At 40.8% G+C, this 22,446-nt stretch overlaps 1 protein-coding gene across 4 annotated transcripts in view; it reads right to left on the bottom strand.

Annotated features, from left to right (window-relative positions):
* FNDC3B (fibronectin type III domain containing 3B) overlaps positions 1-22,446 on the bottom strand; it is a 391,122-nt gene that overhangs the window by 120,895 nt on the left and 247,781 nt on the right. For all 4 annotated transcript variants that reach the window (XM_064275476.1, XM_064275474.1, XM_064275478.1 and 1 more), the window contains exon 7: positions 8,006-8,064. In XM_064275476.1, coding sequence (XP_064131546.1) covers positions 8,006-8,064 — 59 coding nt within the window. The remainder of the gene's footprint in view (positions 1-8,005; positions 8,065-22,446) is intronic.

Raw genomic sequence — 22,446 nt, 5'->3', positions numbered from 1 at the left:
ATACCCTTTCTTGAAAAATCTGAGGAGACATCATTTCAGAATCAAAGCCCAGCCTTCTCATGGCCCCAGACTAGCAGCTCCTGTCCACCTCCGACGCGCCGATGTGACGCTGTTTTAACCACCCTCTCACACTCCTGTGACTTAGCTTTGACTTTTCCTCTTTTTAGACCCTGTTCAAATGCGCCTCTGTTTGTCGGATCGTCGTACCTCATCCTGTAAGGTAAGGGGCTGTGGACACGTGAGGATTAAGATACAATTCTGCTCTCAAGGAGTGTCAACCTAGTGGGGAGACAGACATATGAGGAACCCCAAGACAGATACATTGAGCACAGAGGGACTCCAAGTGGCCTGAGAACAATTCAGGAAAGCTCTCTGTGCTGTCCTTCCTGACTCCCTGGTTCAGAATCACACTATTTTCTTTGGGCTCAGAAAACATTTTACAAGTATGGCAATGGGACATAATCAGCACGTATTTCATTATACCACGATGCACTACATGAAGCCATGGTGGCGCAGTGGTAAGTGTTCAGCTGCTAACCAAAGGGCTGTCGTTCGAATCTATCAGCTGCTCCTTGGAAACCCTATGGGACAGTTCTACTCTGTCCTACAGGGTCTCTGTGAGTTGGAATTGACTTGATGGCAGCAGGTTTTATTCCGCATTACTTGGTTCTTTATGTGTTGTTTCCCTGACTAGATTTTAAGGCAGCATTTCTACCACCTACACCAATGTACTTGGGTGAATTCCTTCACACATATTCCTGAGGTAGTGGGTATTATATTTGAGTTTTAACTTAACAGGAGATATTCTGCTATGAGGAATTCAGTTTATCATTAAAAACGAGGTTGATTAGGTACTGGGAGGCATTTAACTAGGTGATAAGTGGGCTGCTTTGCACAATTCCACGGACACAGTACATGGCAACACTGACTCTATGAATGACAGCATGAAATAACATCACATCTCAAAACAGCTCAAATCATAGCACTTTAGATACTAAACAGGCAGCCATAAATTCACATGCTCTTGAAACTCTGCCTTTTTCATTAGCTATTGGGATTCCTCCCTCCCCCGCGTTTGGCCATGGCTAAATTATTTAACTCAACAACGATGCAAAATACTTAAAGCATCAATTAAAATAGCTTTCACCGTTTTCCTGGATTCCCCAAGCAAAACTTGAGGCAAACTGTCATCTAAAACAGATACCTGTACAAACGCATTCTTCTCATAAGCTAGTCTATTAGAAATGAACTTTGAGAACTCAGCATCATTTTCAATGGACGGCAGCTTTTGCAAATTCTCTCCTAGAGCTAACCAGCTGGCCGCCTGGACTACTACTGCAGTTCTGGGGCCAAATCCCCCTCCTGTGCCCTATTTGCCCTCCCTCTCACAGACTGGGAGGCCTCAGGTTTCCTTTCTGCAGGCACTGAATCCATGACAGAAAGAGTGCTTTGTCTCTGTTAGAACCTGGAACACTCTTCCATTTCATGGCTGATTCCAGGAAATTACACGATGCCTTTCAAGAGTACTCCAGGTAAAGATGGATCCTCAGCTCTGGATGCAGTACTCGAAGTGTCCCAAGAGGTGATACCTGAATGGGAAATTCAGAACGGTCTGGGCTCTGTCTGGGTTTCAGCCTATGTCTGATTGACAGCACCCCTACATCACCTTCACACTTCAGGTTTCTCTCTTTGTGGTCAAGCTCTCACCAGTGGTGACCACTGAACGAACTGAGGTGCAGCCAATCAGGTCATCACCATGAATATAATGGCTGGTGCCACCAAAAAAAAAGAGTTTAGAAGCCATAAAACTGACTTTCTGATGTTTGAGTAATCTATCATAACCAGAAGTCAATCTCCTTTGTCATGGTGATAAAACTGAGGCTTTCTAGTTATAAAACTACTGGACATGGTCCAATCTGACTTTGTTTCTGAACGAGTGATATAAATGGGCCTGTTGTACAAGTTATCAGTATAAGTCTGCATACAAATTATTTAAAATTAAACTGCTTTCGAGTACCTTAAAGGACCCATAAAACCACTGCCTACTTCTAGATGATTACATACTGATTAGAAATCAGTCGTCTACGCGTTTATTAAATAGAAGTCTCCTCTAGATTGCAACTTCAAGAATGCTTAAGAGCATATCTGTGTAAACATAGCAGAAAATGATAAAACTGAATTCTTTTGCAGCTATCTGATATGTAATCCCTAGCTCTCTTTCTCCTAGTTCCCCTCTGTCCATCGCAGTATTTCAAAACTATTCTGTCAATTTTTAATATCTTAATTCTCAGAATATATTTTATGCAAATGATACCCATTATTTGAATCAGACATACTATTTCTTCTCAAAGTTATTAAATCATTACTCTTATGCTCAAAACCATTTGTCAGTTAGTAGCTTCTGAATTTGGTCTGGCCTTTGGATGTAACTATGTGGGTGGTCTATTGATTTAATTAAGGGGTATGTTAAAAAATTTCAGACTACCAAAGAAATACTGGTTTCCCACTGAGAGTACCACCATGAGAAACAGTAATAGAAAGAAAAACAAACAAAAAAAGGAAAAGGTCAAAGAGTTCATTATTCAAAGAAAAAGGATACTCAAATCTAGGAATTTCACAATCAACTGCTTCTACAATTCCTTAAATGCTAACAACTTCAAATCTGTCCCCAGATATACAGCTGTTTGTCTTTCAAGGAACTGTTCTTACAGGGGTTCTCAGGTCTGCTTACTCACTTCTAGAACTGACAAATCAATTGTTTCTACAAGCTAAACATTAATGGATGGAAACAACACAGAATTACCATTCCAGGTTACATTTATTGACATCCTGAAAATAAACAGCCCCCAAGTATGTGTGAGACTACATCGAACACCACCATCACAGGAGATTAAACCACGTCAGGCTGGACATGGCAATCCCAGTGAAGTTCCCAGAACACCTAAATGTTCAAATATGTGCAAATATGCTAGGACAAATACCTAGCATATTTGCACATGGTTTTACTAAATGGCTAAGTATTTGGGTCTCTACAGCATTTGGGCCTCTGAAGAGTAAAGAACTTGCTCAACTCACAACACCCAAAGTTCTAGAGAATAAGGAAGACTGAAGAAGAATTGACGCCTTTGAATTATGGTGTTGGCGAAGAATATCGAATATACCACGGACTGTCAGAAGAACAAACAAATCTGTCTTGGAAGACGTACATTCAGAATGCTCCTTAGAAATGAGGATGGTGAGACTTTGTCTCATATACTTTGGACATGTTATCAGGGGGACCAGCTGCTGGAGAAAGACAGCAAGCTTGGTAAAGAGAGGGTCAGCAAAAGAGAGGAAGGCTCTCGACGAGATGAACTGACACAGTGGCTGCAACAATGGGCTCAAACATAGCAATGATTGTGAAGATGGCACAGGACTGGGCAGTGTTTTGTTCTGTTGGGCATATGGTCACTGTGAGCTGGAAACAACTAAATGGCAGCAACAACAAAGTTTTAGAGAGATGACCGGAATCCACAAGTTGTAAGTATTGTTTCAGCACTAAAACAAAGTCTCAGAGAAAGATATTTTTTTATTTAGAGTTGCTACCAGATGTGGCTGAAAGGAAAAAAAAAAAAAAGATTTAAGAACAATACTTTTCACAGGTGTGAGGCCAGCTTGTGCTTCTTTCCCTAGAAAGTGGCCTGACATTCCTTCTTCTCATTTCAGAGTGTGACATGGAGCTTCGCTTTTGCTTAATGATATGCTACTAAGTATAGACACATACTCCATTCCAAGTATTCTATAAATAGTATACAATTTGCTCCTTAGATACAATGAGGTATTTATTATGCTACCTTTCACAGAGAAGGAAACTGAAGTTCAAGGTTATGCAACTTACCCAAGGTCACAGAGCCAGTTAGTAGCCAGACTGGGCTCCCAGCCCAGAAGAACCAGAATGCAAAGCCAATGCTGTCCTCCACCCCACTGCTGCCTCGCATCCTGGTGTCAGGGCTGTCCCAGAACTCCGCCTGGCTGATGCTAGCCAGCCTTCAGGCATTTGTCCCACCTGCCCAGATCCCAGCTACAGCCACTTCAGTCTGCCATGCCATTTATTCAGCAAGCATTTGTACCAGGCACAGTGCTAGGTACTAGGGTAAAAGATGAATAACACACAATCATGAATAAGAATTTCCATGAGGGAGAGGGGAGGGAAAAGAGGGAAAAAAAGGGAGAAGAGGGGGAGGGAGAACTGAAGGGGAAGGAAAGGGAGAGGAGCAAGGGGAGGGATGACGAAAAAAGGAGGAGAAGAGAGGAGAGGGAGGAGAGGGGAGAGGAAGAGACCTGTAAACAAACAACCAACCAACTAGGCTGGACTGAGAAGGATGAGTGGACTGGCACTAGACAGGCAAGGGTATTAGAGGGGAAGAGGTAGGCAAAGCCACAGCCCTGGAACCTGTGACTATGTTACCTTACATGGTAAAAGGGACTTGGCAGATGTGATTAAGTTAAGGATATTAGGGTGGGGAGATTATCCTGGATTATTCCTGTGGGCCCAGTGTAATCACAAGGGTCCTTACAAGCAAAACGGGGAAGGACGCAGAAGAATCAGAGAAGGAGATTTTACACTGGAAGCAGAGTCCGAGAGCACTCTGAAGATCCTACGCTGCTGGCGCTGAAGATGCAGAAAAGGGGCCACAAGTCTAGGATTGTGGGCAGCCTCTAGAAGCTGGATCAAGTAAGCAAACATTGTCTCCTAAAGACTCTAGAAAGGAACGTAGCCCCACCAACACACTGATTTTAGCCCACTGAGACTCACTTTACATTTCCAGCCTCCAGAGCTGTAAGATAATAAATGCGTGTTGTTTTAAGTCACCAGCTTTGTAGTAACTTGTTACAGCAGCAATAGGAAACATACAGGTGAACAGGAAGAGAAGTTGTTTTAATTATGTGCAAAAGCAGGAGGCATGAATGAGCATGGCACTGTAAGAACTTCACTCATCTGGTACACCTTCAGCCCGGCAACCACTGCCATCTACTGCCCCAGAACCACCTGCATACTGATCAAGCAACTGCGTCCATAGACATCTGTTTCATATCAAGTGATTTTCCTCAAACTGCTTAAAGAGTAGGGTGTACAACTTTAGCAAGTCCAAGTCTCAGTGTTAAAAAGAACATTAGATATTAATGCTAATCTATAAGTCTTTAATTACTCTGGGGTTTGTAACTACTTGAAACTCTGTTGTTTCTACTCACCTCCTGAAAGTTTTTCAGCCTGCCTTTTGCAATCCTAGATAACGTGTTGGTTATATGGCAGAATTTGACAACTTTCTAGGAACAAGGGAAGTCCTTGGCTATACTCACTATGACCTGTACTCATCTAAACCACAGTGATATGGAAATGTTACCTTTTGGCTAAATTTCTTATCCAAAAGCTATTTTATAATTTTGGAGGAGGCCAGTGAGAAAGGATGGCATCCAGGTAAGCTGCTGGCCTCCCAGACAGGCGTCTACAACATGGCATTTACCTGAGTGAATTGATCAGGTGTGGCCCTCTTCCCAGCAGACTCAGACACTCAGTTTAGTTAGTTGGTGCGCTCCAGAGTTGGACTCAGGAAGATTAACACAAACTAAAAGACTTATTACAATCATAGGCATAAAAATCACATCACCAATTAATTCACTCATAATGAAAACCATAACTCCATGGGAGAACAGACAGTACTATCAGCTTGCTCTGCACATTTTCTCTCTGCCGGATATAGGGAAACCTAATTCTCAAAAGGCTTCCGGGTGGGCACCAAAAGAGAATAAGGGGAGTCGGCTACATGATTCCAAGGCTTAAAGGCACCAGGCTCTGAGAATTCATGTGTCCACGATGGGCACAGAGCTGCCTGGGCTGAAATGGACAGAGTCAAAATCCATGTGCTTCTGTAGCAAGGCAATCCTTGTTTCCAACTGACACAGACAGAAGTTCTCAGATGACAATCTTAGCAGATTTTATTTTATTTAAAAAAAAAAAAACAACACAACTCATTGCCTTCCAGTCAATTCCAACTCATAGCGACCCTATAGGACAGAGGAGAACGGCCCCATAGAGCTTCCAAGGAGCGTGTGGTAGATTCGAACTGCCAACCTTTTGGTTAGCAGTTGTAGCACTTGACCACTACACCACCAAGGTTTCCATCGCTATTTCCACAGAAGTCTGTCTGCCCTGCTCTAAAAACAATGTCTGGCACATAGTAAATGCCTAATAAATGCTGAATTAAGGAACGGACCAATACATCTAAGTATTTGCTTTTATCCTCCTAGAGCCATAGAAACATAGGTGCTATTACTTCTGCAGTAGAGAAGCTACTAGAAATAACTGAACACTGGTATGTACAGAGTGAGAGACATGACCAAGAAGTTTTGTTAATGTATCCAACAGTGAACTAGCCTGTTACTCCATCTTCTCTCTGATTAGGACTCCTGTTTTCCTCGTGCTGTTTCTTCCTCTTGCTGCCTTATGTTAGCTTTTCCCATGATTCTATACTCAAACCTTTTCTAGTCTATTCTTATACTCCCAACACCATCCTATAAAAGCTATTATCCTAACCTACAGTTCTATCATATCTACGCATGTAATCTGCCGATCAGTATCTTATTCTGCCTCTCTCCACAGCACTGATCACTAGGCATTTGTGACGGCTCACTGTATTTATCCATCTGGATGCCCTGGTAGTAAAACAAACTCAACGTGTCCAAGAATGGCACTGAAAATACAAAAGGGACACAGGCATAAATCTATTCTAGAGGAGTTCACGGGTTGCTGGGAAAGCCACGGCAACAGGTAAATGCAGTCTATTCAACAGCCGAGGCAGACACAGGGCATAGTAGGACTAGGGTACAGCTAGTGGTATTAAAGAAGTGCTGGGTGAGGGGTCTTACTGGATGGGCATGGACATCATCTTGCAGGAAGCAACTCCTGAGATGAGGCATTTAAATCTCCAAGCCCAGTCATCCACAGCACCCAATATTCAACAGGTTATAGCACCTTATTCACTTAGCTCTAGAATGAATCTAATAGCTATTCCCTCCTTGCCACGTCTGAAGCCACCATTCTAATTCTGGCTCCCATAGCGTGTCACCAGAACTACAATAAGAGATTCTAACACTTCTCCTTGGTCCATCTTCTTCTCACTCCAATTCATTGGCTGTTTGGTCATCATGAAAAAATGCAGCTCTCAGTGCATTAATTTCTTGCTCAAGAACACTCGATGGCAACTTGCTCCTTACCAAATTAAGTACAGACTTCTCCACCCAATACCAATGTCCTACTCCTTCACAAGTGCCCCATTATGCCCTTTCTCCAACACACCTCAAACATTTAGGTTTAGTCAAACTCAACTACGTGCCCTGAGGCATGTCTGGACTCTTCTGTTACAAAGCCTCAGTATTTGAAACACATGAAGAATCAAGGCTTTCCAATTCAGTGAGAAAACACTCCAAAGAACTTTGGCTCTCCAATCACAGACGAAAAGCCTGAATCAACATTGTGAATTCTTCACTTGAAATTCAAAGCACCTGGCAAAATCAAACTTAAAACCTCACACTATCAGGACTCCCAGCAATTTTTTGTTGCCACTGCACCCAATATTCTGAATATATATTTTTTTAACTTACCTGAAAAAATACTTGGAATTACTGAGGTTTGCAAAAATTATTTTTACTACATTTACATAAGGAAATTTACCAAAAGAAAACTGTTTCATAGACCTGAGAAAGAAAAACATGGTATCCTTGGAAGTTGAAAAACTCTTATTACAGCCAGGATACTTAAATAAAGAAGAGCTTTTAGTGGACTATGACTAAGCAGACGACTGCTATTCCATATTTTCATGCACCATTAATAACCGAATACTATTTCATAGTCTATAAATTATCTGCAATAGGAATGGGCCCCTTTGCTTACCTACTGAGTGATGAAAAAAAGCGCACACCAGAAATACTTAAGTGTCATTTGTGCTAAGAAATCCAGAAGACATACCTGTGGTTTCTCTATTCCTGAAAGAATGTCTTGCATCCTCTTTACTTCCAACTCATACTCTGCATGGCAAAAGAGAAAAAAGAAAACAGTTAATACCATTGGAAGACAATAGGTCATCAAGTTCCTTCTCCAAGGCCTTTATAACTAGGGCTACGATTACATCAGTTGCCTGTTACCATAAACTTCTGATATCCTAAATATGACGATGAGAATCAAGAATGGGGGTGTCTTTGGGGTAGAAGTTTCATTAGAGGTGGCTGTGCTAACTTACGGAAACCCTGGTGGCATAGTGGTTAAGTGCTATGGCTGCCAACAAAAAGGTAGGCAGTTCGAATCCGCCAGGTGCTCCTTGGTAACTCTATGGGGCAGTTCTACTCTGTCCTCTAGGGTCGCTATGAGTCGGAATCGACTCGACGGCAGTGGGTTTGTTTGGTGCTAACTTGCCACTACATAGTCTTAAGTATCCACAAGATTGACTAAATTAACACCAAGTCCACTCAATAATTCAATTAGAGAAATATTTATCAAGCACCTACCATATTCTACACACTGTGCTAGGATCATCAGGGTAGAGAAGTACACATAGTGCTTGCTCTCAAAGAGCTTCCAGCTTAATATGGAGGAATAAGACAAGTACAAAAAACAAATGACAATATAGATTCTAAAAGTACTATACAGTTATCCATTTAGTCAATTAAATATTTATTTAGTGCCTATTCTATGCCAGGCACTTTCTAGGTGCTCAGGCCCTTTCATCTTCTGGGGCTTTTACTTTAGCAGAGAAGACAGACAATAAGCCAACCAACAAGTAAATAAACAAGGAAAATCAGAGATAAATAACTGCTATTTAGAGAATAAGAACAGAGTGATGGGATAAAGAACCGGGTGATAATAACTTCAGATAGGTGAGTCAAGGCAGGTTGTTCTGAGCAGCTGAGACCTATATGACAAGAAGGAGCAGGCAACAACTGACTGGGGGCAAGAGGGAATAAAAGGTCCTAAGAGGGAGTTGGAGGGGAGACCAGTTCAGCTGGAGGCTGAGGGTAAGGAAGAGAAGAGGTCAAAAGAGACAGTCAGTGGCCAGTTCAAAAAGGGCTTTGAGGCCAAAGCACAGAATTCAATTTTTATTCTACATTCAATGGGCAGCCAACTCTTGAGTGTTTCAGCAGGGAGACTGACATGATCTGATTTTTAGTTTGAAAAGAGCTCTTTGGCTTCTGTGTGAATAATGGATATAAGAAAGGTAAGGGTGGAAGCAGAAAGACCAGTCAGTACGATCTGCTGTGGTCTGGATGATGGGAAAAGCTGATATGGGCTAGGGCTGGTAGTAAAGATGGTAAGAACGGGACTGATTTCAGTTAAGTTTTGGAGGTATTGGTGTTGATGGGCAGATGAGTGAAGGAATGAGAGGAATCGGGATAATTCCTAGTTTTGGCCTTGATCAACTGGAGGATGATGGTATCTTTTAACAAGATGGGGGATATAGTCATTTTGAGGTTGGAAAAATAATTCTATTTTAGAAGTGAGGGAAACAAAGTGCTGGAAGCAGAGAGGATGGAGTGCTAAGAATGTATACCGAAAAAAGAAAAAAAGATAAATGATAGAATTTAAACTTATGAATTTCTTAGAGGAGTCTCTTGCCTCTGACAACCTGATTAATGAATCTAATACTAAGTTGATAAATTTATTTAACTAGTCAACCTAATCTATAAACTCATTACTTGAGATACACAACGACTAAGCCAAAGTCCTCGCTTTCAAGATAACTCAAGTCTAATGAGGGAAAATGAAAGCAAACAGGCAATTACAATGTCATGTGATAGATGCTATGGTAAAAGTAAGCCAAAAGAGGGCATTCAAGAAGGCTTCCTAAAGGAGCCAAGACCTAGCTCAGCCCTGGGGAGAAGTACGTATTTAGAAGTAATGGGGGGAGAAGGAACCAGAGCGTGAGAGTGGGTTCCTCTCACAAAGCTGTTCATTCTCACTGTTCAGGTCTGCTAATCTCAAAGTCACCTCTTCAAAAAATCCTACCCCAGCCCCTACCACTTGCCCCAGCCTCATGCCAGTTACTCTCATATCTTATTTCCCTCCTTCCTATTAGGTATCAAAATCTGGAAATTAATTCTTTTATTTGTTCCCTCGCTTATTACTTGTCTTTCCTACTAAAATATAAGCTTCAGCAAGGCAGAGGTACAATAGGTCAGGAGTAGGCAAACTTTCTGTAAAGAATCAGACAATAAATATTTTAAACTTTATAGGCCATATATCTTGTTTTGTTTTGACAAACCCTTCACAAATGTAAAAACCACCTCAGCCTGTGGGTCATACAAAAACAGGCAGCAGGGGAGGCTGTTGTTCGCTAACCCTTACTGTAGGCCAGTGATGCACTGGTAGTTATGTGGTAGAACTCTCGCTTTCCACGTGGGAAACCTGGGTTCGATTCCTGGCTGATGCACCTCATACGCGGTCACCACCTGCCTGTCAGTGGCAGCCTGCATGTTGCTGAGCAGGTTTCAATGGAGCTTCCAGACTAAGACAAAGTGGGAAAAAAGGCCTATGATCTACTTCCAAAAAATAAGCCCATGAAAACACTATGGATCACAAAGATCTGATCCACAGCCCACCATGGGGATGGTGAAAGACATTTCATTTCATTGTATGGTGTCACCATGAGTCAGGGGCGACTCAATGGCAGCTAATAACAACTACAGACCACGGTCACCATTCAGTCTGCAGCACCTAGTACAGTTCCCGGCATGCTCAGAACTCAACGGACAATGGTCGACTAAATATCAACAATAACGAAACTGTCTAGTTTGTAAAACCTTAAACTTTAATAGATTAGTCCTTCATTTTTCTCCCCGCTGTATTTTGTTTAACAGAACATGTTTAGCTTTACTTTGGTGGAATAAACAAATGGGTTGGTGGGAAAGAGGTATGTGGCAGTATCATATTTTTAAAAGTTCTAACTAAAAAAAAAAAAGCCCACATTCAAAAAGCCAAATGTCACAAATTCATTCAAAATCATGTATTCATGATTATAGTTAATATATTCATGAATGTATTCATGATTGTAGTTAACGGCTTATCCAGTGAGTCAAAAGCATACGTTTTCTGGAAGCCCCTTCTATAAGTAAACTGTAAACATTATGTATTTCAGAAATTAAGTAAAAACAGAGTCACAATAAATGCATCAGTTCCGTTGTTAAAGTTTTCTCAATCTCTGGTTATTCTAGACTTTGAAGGACGCTGTGTTTCAAATACTTACATAAAAAAAAAAATAGCTAGGTAAATTCAAACAACCAGCTGAAGGAGGTCATTGTTTCCTTCTGCCATGACTGACACGTTTAGAGGGTCTCAGAAGTGCAAGAAGTCAGATTTCTCCTTGAGGTGATGAAGCTTAGACTAGAAAAGGGATGACCAGCTATTCAACAAAAAGAAAGAAATCTCAAAGGAAGAATCCTTAGATTGTGTAGGTGACACAGGGCATGAAAGAAAGGAGAGTAAAAAAGGATATCCTGCTCCACAAAAACTTGAGCCTGCCCACCTCCCCCACCCCAGCTTTCAAACACAGATGACAATAAAAATGATTATGCTTTTGACATAAAAAGGAAAACTGGGAAGGGAGGCTGGCTTTGAAGGGAAAAGGTCTGTTCAAAATGGAAAAGAATGAGTTTCAGGTGTGCACCAAAAATACAACTGAAAGGTCCTGACTGAGATAACAACAGTTATCTCCCAAACAGAGGTCAGGACTGTCCCTGTCCGTCTGCTTTTGACTACAATAAGAGACGAAACTTGCCGAGCACCTAGGTACATGCTGGTCAACGCACTTAACATCCATCACCTCTGCCAGTTCTTACAAAATCCCTTGCAAGACAGACATTCCTTGCTCTGTTTTACAGCAATGGGTAGCACTAATGTCTATTTTGTGTGTCAGAGTTTTCATTTCCAGTACAGGATGCAGCACCTGCCAGTGTCTTTGCTGAATCGGGGAATAAACAGATGAATGAATGGATGAAGAAACTAAAGCTCAGAGGAGATGTGATTTCCTCCAAGCCACACGTCTAGCACACTGTGAAGCAGGGGTGTAAGACCTGGTGGATTGGGCCTCAAAGCAGGTAGAACTTTGGACTGTGTCATGACAAATTAATAAGATCTGGGGATCATGAAGGAGAGGATATGGAGAAAGAAGAGCACTCTGCTGGGGTACTGGCGTTGAAGTATGTGGGAGAAAGGGAAGGTGGCAGCAAGGCCCCTTGAAGTCCCTCTGGAACCCCGAGAGGTTTTCTCTGTTGCTGTTGTTATTTTTTTTAACTTGAACAAAGTTGTCAAATGAATAGAGCAAAGGCCTTTAGATCTGAGGAAGAGGCATGAGAAAAGGACACACCAGGGAGCAAGGGCCCTGAATGGAGTCCAATGAACAAAGGATTACAAGGAGATCAAATATAAAAAGGGCAAGACATGGAAACGAAAGGTAGTCACAGGACAATCAGTCCCTGGTTGTATCAGAAGAAATGTGAATGTGGAAAAAGAAGGGAAAAATGCATTTATATCACATTTATTTAAGGCTTCTCCACAGACTAAAAGAAAAAAGTAAATAAATCTCAGGCATACAATTTGCACAAAAAAAAAAAAAATTTACAATTTGCACAAACAAGAGTGAAAACAAAATCTGTTTAACAGAGCTAAAGTGACAGCTGGTTACCACATATAAAGCAGCTCTGTTATGAAAACGTTAGAATTCACAACCCTACAACCTAAATAACTGAGTTACTCCACCCATGGCCTACTGCCCCCTATGTAAGACTTAAGTGTGCCTCACCTTCATAGCCCAACTGTACTCAAAGTACAGGGCTTGGATGAAGCTTTTGTGTGCATGTGCTCGTGTACACACTCACTTGCACTCTCACTCTGACACACACACCCACACACACCGTGCAGAGAGGGCTTAAGGGAAAAATAGCTAATCCCTTCACAAAAATTAACAAAACCAAACCAGAAAAGAACAATTTTAGAAATCTGCCTTTAGGACTCTTTTTTTTTTTTTAACAAGTCATTTATTTTTTTCCCCCTTAAGAACTTTGTGTGTGCCGAGTGATCAAGAGATTGTCCCAAAAGAGGAAGAAGTACAAGGTTCTGGCGGCAGGTCTTGGGACTAATTTCTCTTTCTTGTTTTCAGAGCTGCCTTCTTTCCCTCTGGTCTGCAGCAGGTAAATGAATTCAGAGGCAAATGTAGGCCAATCATGTATTCCTTTCCACATTAATGCAGACATGATGTAAGCAAACAGGTCAAAGCCATTTTCCACCTGCTTAATTTTAAGACCACGGCTGACAGGGATGGAAAAGACGCCCCACCTTCCGCACCTCTACCCTTCTAGCATGTGATAGAGACTGTCCTCAGCATTAAAACAAAGATAACAGGGTCAAGAACTCTCAGACAACACTCAAAACGTCAAGCCAAGAAGGGGTATTTTGTTTGGCAGATATAGGCACCTCTGGGATTAGGGGAGGGGCCCTGGTGGCGCAGTGGTTAAAGTGCTCAGCTGCTAACTGATAGCTCGGTGGTTTGAACCCACCAGCCACTCCCTGGAAGTAAGATGTGGCAGTCTGTTTCCATAAAGATTTACAGCTTTGAAAACCCTATGGGGCAGTTCTACTCTGTGCTATGGGTTGCTGTAAGTCAGAATCGACTTGATGGCAGTGGGTTTGTTTTGGTGGCCGGAGAAGGAGTGGGAGATTTCCTGAAGAAAAGTTAAGATGGGAACCTCTAGTTTTAACAGGCCCCCAGGCAGCTGAAAACCAGCCCATATGGAAATGCCAAGAAGGGGGATGATGGGAGATTCAGCTCAGTGACTCAAATCTTTCCTTCCCCCCAAAATGCAAATCTCCTAGCAAGAAAACAAAGCATTTTTAGCAGAATAATTTTAAAATAAAAATATACAAGCAAAGCAATACATTAAAAAAAAAGAAGAAACCACACACATAGAGGGAAGATGTGTCATATGAAATTTAAACTTTCCACAAATAATGGTTTTCATGTTTGCTCCAAAATGAACCCTAAGCTCAGACTGTTTGAATAATTCTAAGGCCTAAACTAATTAAAACGGACCCCTTTGTAAACACAGTTTACTTCTTCGGTTTGTTTCACATTTTTTCCTGCTTAGAAAAGAAATACAGCTAGACACCGAGCTGCTGGCTACAGAAAGTATTTATGGCTGTAGCAGCCCCTTCATTCCAGTGGAGTGACACGAGCATCACTTCTCTGGGAACCTTCTGTCTAGCTCCCATCCACAGGGCTCAGCTGCAGTTACGCCCATCGTAACATAACGTGCATTCTCAGATCTGCCAAGGAGCTGACTTAGGTATTCTCTTTAAGAGATCATGTATAACAAACCAGGGGCATGAAAAATATACAACTTCTGATCACGCCTATTTCTGGGACAAGAAGCTCAAAGTTTTAATAGCAAATAATCAATATAAAAACTAAATAAACAGAAATAAATATGGACAAGCTGATGCCAATGAGAATGAAATGGGGAAGAAGGATGGCAACAGTTAAGTACGCTCGTTGAACTGCTTTTCCAGTCAGAAAAATAAATGGGCTATTTTCATTTTAGAAACATTACCCATGCAGGGAAGAAAGAAGAGGAATCAATAAGTGCACACAAAAGTAGGATTTATTATTAAGAATCTCCGATTAGTGATTACGATCCACAGTTAATGGCTTTAATAGCAAATTTTAAACATATCTAAAAATCACAAAACAAGGAATAAATCTGCATAATATAACAATGCAGTTAACTCCAAAAGACAAATATTTCAGAAATATCTTGAGATACCAATCATCCTGACGATAAAAATACGAAGATAAACATCTTTCTAGCCATCTTGCTGGTTAAGTGGTTACTCTATTTGAAATCCTGAAATGTAGCCAAGGAAAATACCAGACTCTCAACACTAAAAACACACTCAGCTGCTAACTGAAAGGTTGGAGGTTCAAGTCCACCCGGAGTTTTCTCAAAAGAAAGGTTTGACAATCTAGTTCTGAAATATCAGCCATTGAAAACACTATGGAGCACAGTTCTACTCTGACACATATGGGGTTGGCAGGAGTCAGATTTGACTTGAAGGCAACTGCTTTAACACTGAAAAGGAAACTGCTCTCCACAAAGCAGCAGGCAGGTGAACATACATTGCTGGAAGCTGCCTTCCAGTTTTGGAAAATATTTTAAAGAGTAGCTTGAGTTCCAAAAACATTCTGGAGCCTTAGACAGAGGAGAAGGGAGAGATTTCCCGCTGCAGGTAGAATTCCCTGCTGGAAAGGAGGGATGGCCAGAAAATGTACATGGAACTACAGGGATGATCTCCTCTGAGCTTTTGTTGCTATTTCTGGAATTCAGTGGAGAGAATGATTTTTCTTTCCTGGCACAAGAGGTGAGCAAAGTCCTACCATGAATATCTACAGTAATCCACCTGTAGTCAAAATGGGTCTCTTCAGGCAAATGTTACACAACACCTTAGGTAATAAGAGAGACAACATGGAAGTGCTAGGTCTGGGTCTTTAATGAACAGTCCAGATACTCTTTTTGACTCCCAGGTTAACACCTTCTTTGAAGTCAACTAAATTGGGCTCTACCTGAAATCCTAAGAGGTTAAATTCTATGCTCATTTCTATCAAATTGCCTAAGAAAATTTTTCATGTTTACTTCACAAGGCAAAAATCATATATATTTGTGGAACTGGACAAAAGCAGCTAGTATTTCTAAAAACATCAAATTAAACAGGGATGAAAGACCCACGAAATGGATAAACTATTAGGTAGATACTTTTGCCTGGCAGGCTTAACTCCAGCACCAGTCCTGTTCTTCCTTCTGCAAGTTTGAACTGTTTCACTGGCTAGCTGAGCCCCAACTTGTGCCAGATATAGCTCTTTTATTTTGAGGGGTGGCTCAACTCCATGATTATCCAGGCAAGAGCTAGTACCCTCCCTGGGTGTGTAACAGGAAGGCAAGCGCTTAAACACAGGATAGAACAACTTACAAGGTAATTAACGTTTATACACCACTTTCTGCATTGCCATCTAGAAGTTTCCACAAAACCTTTTTTCATTAAGACTTGGCACTGCACACTGAAAATTTTTCAAGTAACTTATTTCAAGACTGGGGCAATTAATAGGCAGAAGACCAATTTCTTCCCTGAGTCTTTGTTTTCCTTCACTCTCCTTTGCTCTGGATGGAAAGAGACCAATACCAAACTAGGTATCTTTATGAACTAAGTTATGCCAATTGACCCAGCTGTCCCACGAGACTATGGTCCTGAGCCTTCAAACCCAATAAATCAATTCCATGAGGTGTTTGGATATGTCTAGGAAGTAGCCCTAACTGTGGCCCTATATGCTTTATTGTATACATGAATACGTAAGTGGCACATACAAACATGTATATACATGTGGCCACAAATACACCCATATATGCATACGCGTGTACTCCTCTACACCTTCCCACACCCATACAGCATACACATCTACCTGTGGAACTACTGACATTATTTTTTGCTTATTATTACTGTTGTTGCAAAATTGTATATGTTACAGCATTTACCATACTTGTCCTTTATTCCTGGCTGCCTCTCTGTGTCTTCATTTACTTGGTCAAGTTGTGTTGACATCCCCCCAGTAACATCTTAAATGTTTCTTTTCCTGTCCAGGATCCAATCACAGATCATGTGTTCCATTAGCCGTCATGTTTCATTGTTGTTGTGTGCTGTGGAGTCAATTCCAACTCAGAGCACCCCTGTAGGACAAAGGAGAACTGCCCCATAGGGTTTCCTAGGCTGTAATCTTTACGGGAGCACATTCTCAGGCCTTTTCTCCCACAGAGTGGCTGGTGGGTTGGAATCACCAACCCTTCAGTTAGCAGCCATGTGCTTCAACCACTGTGTTACCAGACCTCCATAGCATGTTTCATTAATCAAAAAAACTCACCAAACTCATTGCTGTTCTGACTCATAGCAACCCTATAAGACAGAGTAGAACTGCCCCATAGGGTTTCTAAGGCTGTAAATCTTTATGGAAGCACCATATCTTTCTCCCATGGAGCAGCTGGTAGGTTTGAACTACTGACTTTTTGGTTAACAGCAGAGCACTTAACCACTGTACCCCAGGGCTCCTCTTAAGTTTTACTGGTCTCCTATAATCTTGAAAGAACTCCCTTATTTTTTGTCTTTCATCAAGGTTGACATTTTTTAAGAGTCCAGGGCAGTGCTCCTATAGTACGTTCTTTCTGGATTGGGTGACTATTTCCTTGCGATTTGCTTCAGGTTAAATTTTTTTGGCAAGAATTCTAGATAGTTGTATGTCCCTTTTTATTACACCAGGAAGCACACAAAGCTTATTTGAACCACTTGGTGCCGCTCAGTTTGATCTCTTGGTTATGGTGTCGTGTAACACATTTCTCCATCGTAAATGCACTGTTTCCCCTTTCACCTGATGGCTGTACTAAACACTGATGGCCCTCGCTGGAATATATTATTACATTGGTAGTTACAAGAAGGTGGTTTCTTCTAATTCTGTTATTCTTTGTATGTAAATTAGCCACCTCCCCCACTTTTTTTTTTTTTTTACTGTACTTTAGATGAGGGTTTAAGAGCAAATTAGCTTCTTATTAAACAATTACTACACATATTGTTTTGTGACATTGGTTGCCACCCCTATGACATGTCAACACTTTCTCTTCTTTACCTTGGGTTCCCCATTACCAGCTTTCCTGTCCCCTCCTGCCTTCGTCCTTGCCGCTGGGCTGGTGTGTCTATTTAGTATCGTTTTGTCTTATGGGCCTGTATAATCTTCGACTGAAGCCACACCTAAGGACTGACTTCATTACTGAGCTAAAAGGGTGTCCACGGTCCATAGTCCCAGGGTTTCTCCAGTCTCTTGTCAGACCACCTGCCTCACACTTTTTAAGTATCTATGAACTAACTTTTTTTAATTCATTGCATTAAAATTTGTAAAACTCCATTATCATCATTATTCTTCTAGACACTAAAACTGTCCCAAATTAGGAGGTCCATGAATCTGTTCTCCGTGTCATGGCTCCATCAATCTTTGGTCACATCCTTGCTTTCTGGCACAAGATGTACTAGGCTTAACTTGCTCCAGACTTGGGATCAGCCATTTCTCCAAGAAGGGGAATGGTATTCAGAACCTACTATTTGCGTGCTAAGCGTGTTTCTTGCTATAGACATGCCATTGCTTCTAGGCCTTTTTATGGGACTGAGCTAGAAACATAATTTTAAAAATTGTAGTAAAAAAAAAAAAAAAGTATATTTCCCTTCAACCAAAATCCAACACTATCTTTCACCATTCTGTTCGCATTTGTATCTTCCAATACGAGAAGCATGAATCTAAAAAAAAAAAAAAAAAAAAAAACCTCTTGACTTTTAAGTAACCAACCACCCCAAAAAATCAACCCATAACCGCTGAGTCAATTCCAACTCATAGCGACCCTACAGGACAGAGTAGAACCGCCCCATAGGGTTTCCAAGGCAGACTGCCACATCTTTCTCCCACGGAGAGGCTGGTGGGTTCGAACCACTGACCTTTTGATTAGCAGCCAAGTGCTTTAACTACTAGCGCTCCTTATTTTTAAGTAAGATCACTTCAAAAAACAAAACAACAACAAAACCCTCCTCTTATGAGGGACAAACAAAACACCTCTGCAGACTTAATCTGGCTACAAGCTGCTATTTTGTGACTTCTCTTTTGAAACACTTCTCAGATTAATCCCATGTGGCTAAACAGTAACAAAATACAAAGTGCCACTAGGCTGCTGGCAAGAGATTTTTAGCAGCACAAAGTAAAATTTATACAAACATTTTGGATTTGTCAAAAGCCACTCTTACTCAAGGATCTTCTAATTTGAATGATTAGAAAGAGAAAAGCATCTAAATATTTCTGGTTTCTATACATTCAGAAAATAAAGTTAAAGCAAATCTATAACCCAAGGGCTATTTTAAATGACATTTTAAAATATAGACAATTTGAACTCTAGAAACTCAAATATGAATAGTGGCAAACTTTTAAGTGGAGAAATACAGAAAACATTTGGATTCTCTTGGTGTGTAATTTCTGCTCTCAATTTAACCTAGTCATGTTTCATTTCTTATTCTTCCTAATCGACATCACCCCCCCATCTTTTTTTAAGTAGATAATGAAAACAGACAGCACCACCTGCCCCAGACCAGAAAAGAAAAAAGGACTGTCTTCTAAACGTATCGGACAAAGAAATGAACTAAAATGAAAAGTTAAATTGAGCTAGTGCGCAGGAAATGTCTTATGAAGGATGCTACCTGTGAAAGATTATTTTTCTCCAGAATGGGGGCCACTCTGAGGACAGAAGCCCTGTACTCTTAAGTTTTTCCATTTTATTCTCCAAAAAATCTACAATAGAGCAAATATCCCACAAATCCATAATCAGTATAAAAGAAGCCTTGCATTATTTTCAAAAAAGCTATTCTATACGCAAGTCATATACACTGATCTTGCTGTCTCATTCTAAGACTTTGATAAAATTATTTGGAACTTAAAATTTATTCAGTTTCCTGTATGAAATAAAGGTCTCTCTTCAGCCAAGGCAGCTGGTATCTCCACTGTCCAAACAGACTGCCCTTATTTTCCAAGACATGATAATCATAAAAAGCCCAAACCAAACCCAGTGCCGTCGAGTTGATTCTGACTCATAGTGACCCTAGAGGACAGAGCAGAACTGCTCTGTAGGGTTTCCAGGGAGTTCCTGGTGGATCTGAACTGCCAACCCTCTAGTTAGCAGCCAAACTCTTAAATGGTAACCGTAGACCTTAGTAGTGTCTTTTATATGCATTGTTTTCCCCCTCTTAAAATGAAACTAGTGTTCTATTAAAACGTTCAGTTAAAAAGTCTGAGTATTGAAATACTACATTTATACTCCAAAACAGCTCGGTAAACGGTACCATTTACAAGCCACATTTCAAAGTTTACAGATGACAAGCCATGCTTACCTGGTCTCCATCTCCTAATAACTGAGATGTACAACCCCTGTGCACCAGTGAGCTCAGCAGGCCTGGAGAACACCCATGAGCAAAAAGCAGTCATTTGGGTCATGGGATGAACTCAGTGAGAAATAAAAAGTCACAAAACAAAAACGTGAAAGAAAAATTGGAGAGCTAGCCTCTCAATCAAAAGTAAAGGGGAAAAAAGGACTGTCAGATGAGAAGACTCAAAGGATGGGTCTCAGCAAGTATACTAAGTTGTCAATTTTCATCTAGGAAACTGACTTGAAAATAATTTTCTAGAGTTTATATAAGGATAAATATTTCTTTTATAAAACACAAAAGTGTAAAATACTAAGTTGTGATACCCAAGTTACCCAAGTCTAAGTTATTCAAGAGATGAAAGACAGTACCAAATGACTATCCCTCCCTCCAGGCCTGGCTGACTCTTGTCATCCTTCAGGCCTCTGCTTGGATCAGTTCTTCCTGGAAGTGGACCCTGTCAGGTTAGGCCTGCAACGGTACAGTTTGTAGGGGCTCCTCTAACACCTATCCTCCATTCCACACTGAAGTATGTATCACTCTATGTGTTAACTTCTGCTCTACTCCTTCAAAAAAAAGATAAGCTTCCTGAGTACCAGAATCATGCCTCTGCCGTATGTCCCTGATCTCCCAGTGCCTAGCACAGGAACGTTTACTGAATGTCCGACTAAATAAACGGTCAGACAAATACTACTCACAAAGGCATGTACTGTGCTTTATTCTCCTGGCGCTTAGAAACCAGCACACAATAGATATTGTGGTAAAGAGAAGGGCAGTGGTGGTGGCAAGAGGAGAGACCTTGATAAATCACAATCGCATGTCTAATAAGGAGTCCTTGGGTGGTGCAAAGGGTTAAGCGCTCGACTACTAGCCACAAGGTTGGCTGTTTGGACTTATCCAAAGGTACCTCAGAAGACAGGCCTGGTAATCTGCTTCCACAAGGTCACAGCCATGAAAAAACCCTACGGACCAGTTCTACTCTGCACACACTGGGTCAACGTGAGTTGGAATCAACTCGATGGCAACTAACACCACCACCACTAAATAACACATTATGATAAAATTGTCAAAAATCTGTAGATCTATATTTTTACATTGGAAACCAGAACGCACATTCTAAATAAATAAATAAGAATCCTGTATTTGGTGTAAATTAGAAATGTTTCTGCAGCTAAAGCTAACAGTGCGCGTGTGGGGCAAAGAACTCAGTAAAACCATCATGTTTGCTCTGATAATAAAAAGGCACCCAAGCACACTACTAATGAAGAAACGGAGAATTCTCAGATCTTACTCCAGAGAGTATCCTGGAGAAGAACGGAGTGTTTCACCTACTGGGGGTAACTTTTTAATCCACTACATACTAATCTTATTTCAGAAAGTTAAATGAGGAGGTACAAAGTTGTTTTTAGTGGCTAAAATGCCTAGGCTTTGTTTAGCCAAATTAGTGTTTTCCAGCTTTCCTATTCCACTATAGTTTTTTGTGTGTGCATGCATTGCGCATTTCTGAAGAACCATCTGAGATGACGCTATTATGCCTATTTAGCAATTAATTGCTCAGCCAAAAAGGGAAGTTTGGCCTGCAAAATTACTTCTAAATCTCCCTTTTTGCAATCTTAATACATGCTTCTAACTGCCCTGATTACCCTTTCTCCTTTCTGCCTTAAGAGTATCTGACCATCTGAGTGCCTTTCTTCCCATAATTACAGTTCTCCAGCTGGAATCCTGGTGGATGAAACTCAGCATTTTCCAATGAGGGATTTCATTTCTTGCACTGCTCCCTATCCCAGGCCCAAAAAGTTTTCCTTGGCTTTACTTTGGGACATGATGTAGGATTTGTCTTTATGGCTTATCACCTTGCAGTCAGACACTTTACAGAAAACAGCCATTTGCTCAAGCTTTAACTTCCATGGTATGTGAGCATCTATTTACCATCCAGCAAAATGGTAATTCACATTTCTTTGATCCTGCTGGCAATAAGCAATTTGACTCACCCAATTCCCAGCTGAAACTTTCCCAATAAACACCCAAACAACTCTCCAAAAGTTAAGTCAAACAAAAAGATAAGAGAAAGGAGCCACAGTGGTATGTACACAACAGCTCCATCTTATTCCTACAGTGCTAATGTTTCTTTTCACTTGTAAATTCATTATAAGGAATGAAAACACAGCTGAGTTTAAAGCTGAGTTTAGGTTTTTATAAAGGAAAAAGTGATTTTTTTTTTTAGCATTGCGTCCATTTGAATACAATATTATTAAAATGTCTTGAATTACCCAGAGCAATTCAAAGAATTATAAATCATAGTAATATTTTTATTTAGCTATCCCACTGTAACGTATCATACAGTCGTAAATATATTTGATATTACTGGAACCATT

Source organism: Loxodonta africana, chromosome 23 (genome assembly GCF_030014295.1).
Source record: "Loxodonta africana isolate mLoxAfr1 chromosome 23, mLoxAfr1.hap2, whole genome shotgun sequence".
NCBI lineage: Eukaryota > Metazoa > Chordata > Mammalia > Proboscidea > Elephantidae > Loxodonta > Loxodonta africana.
Note: the sequence above shows the minus strand (reverse complement) of the source record. Positions and strands in the feature narration are given on the sequence as shown.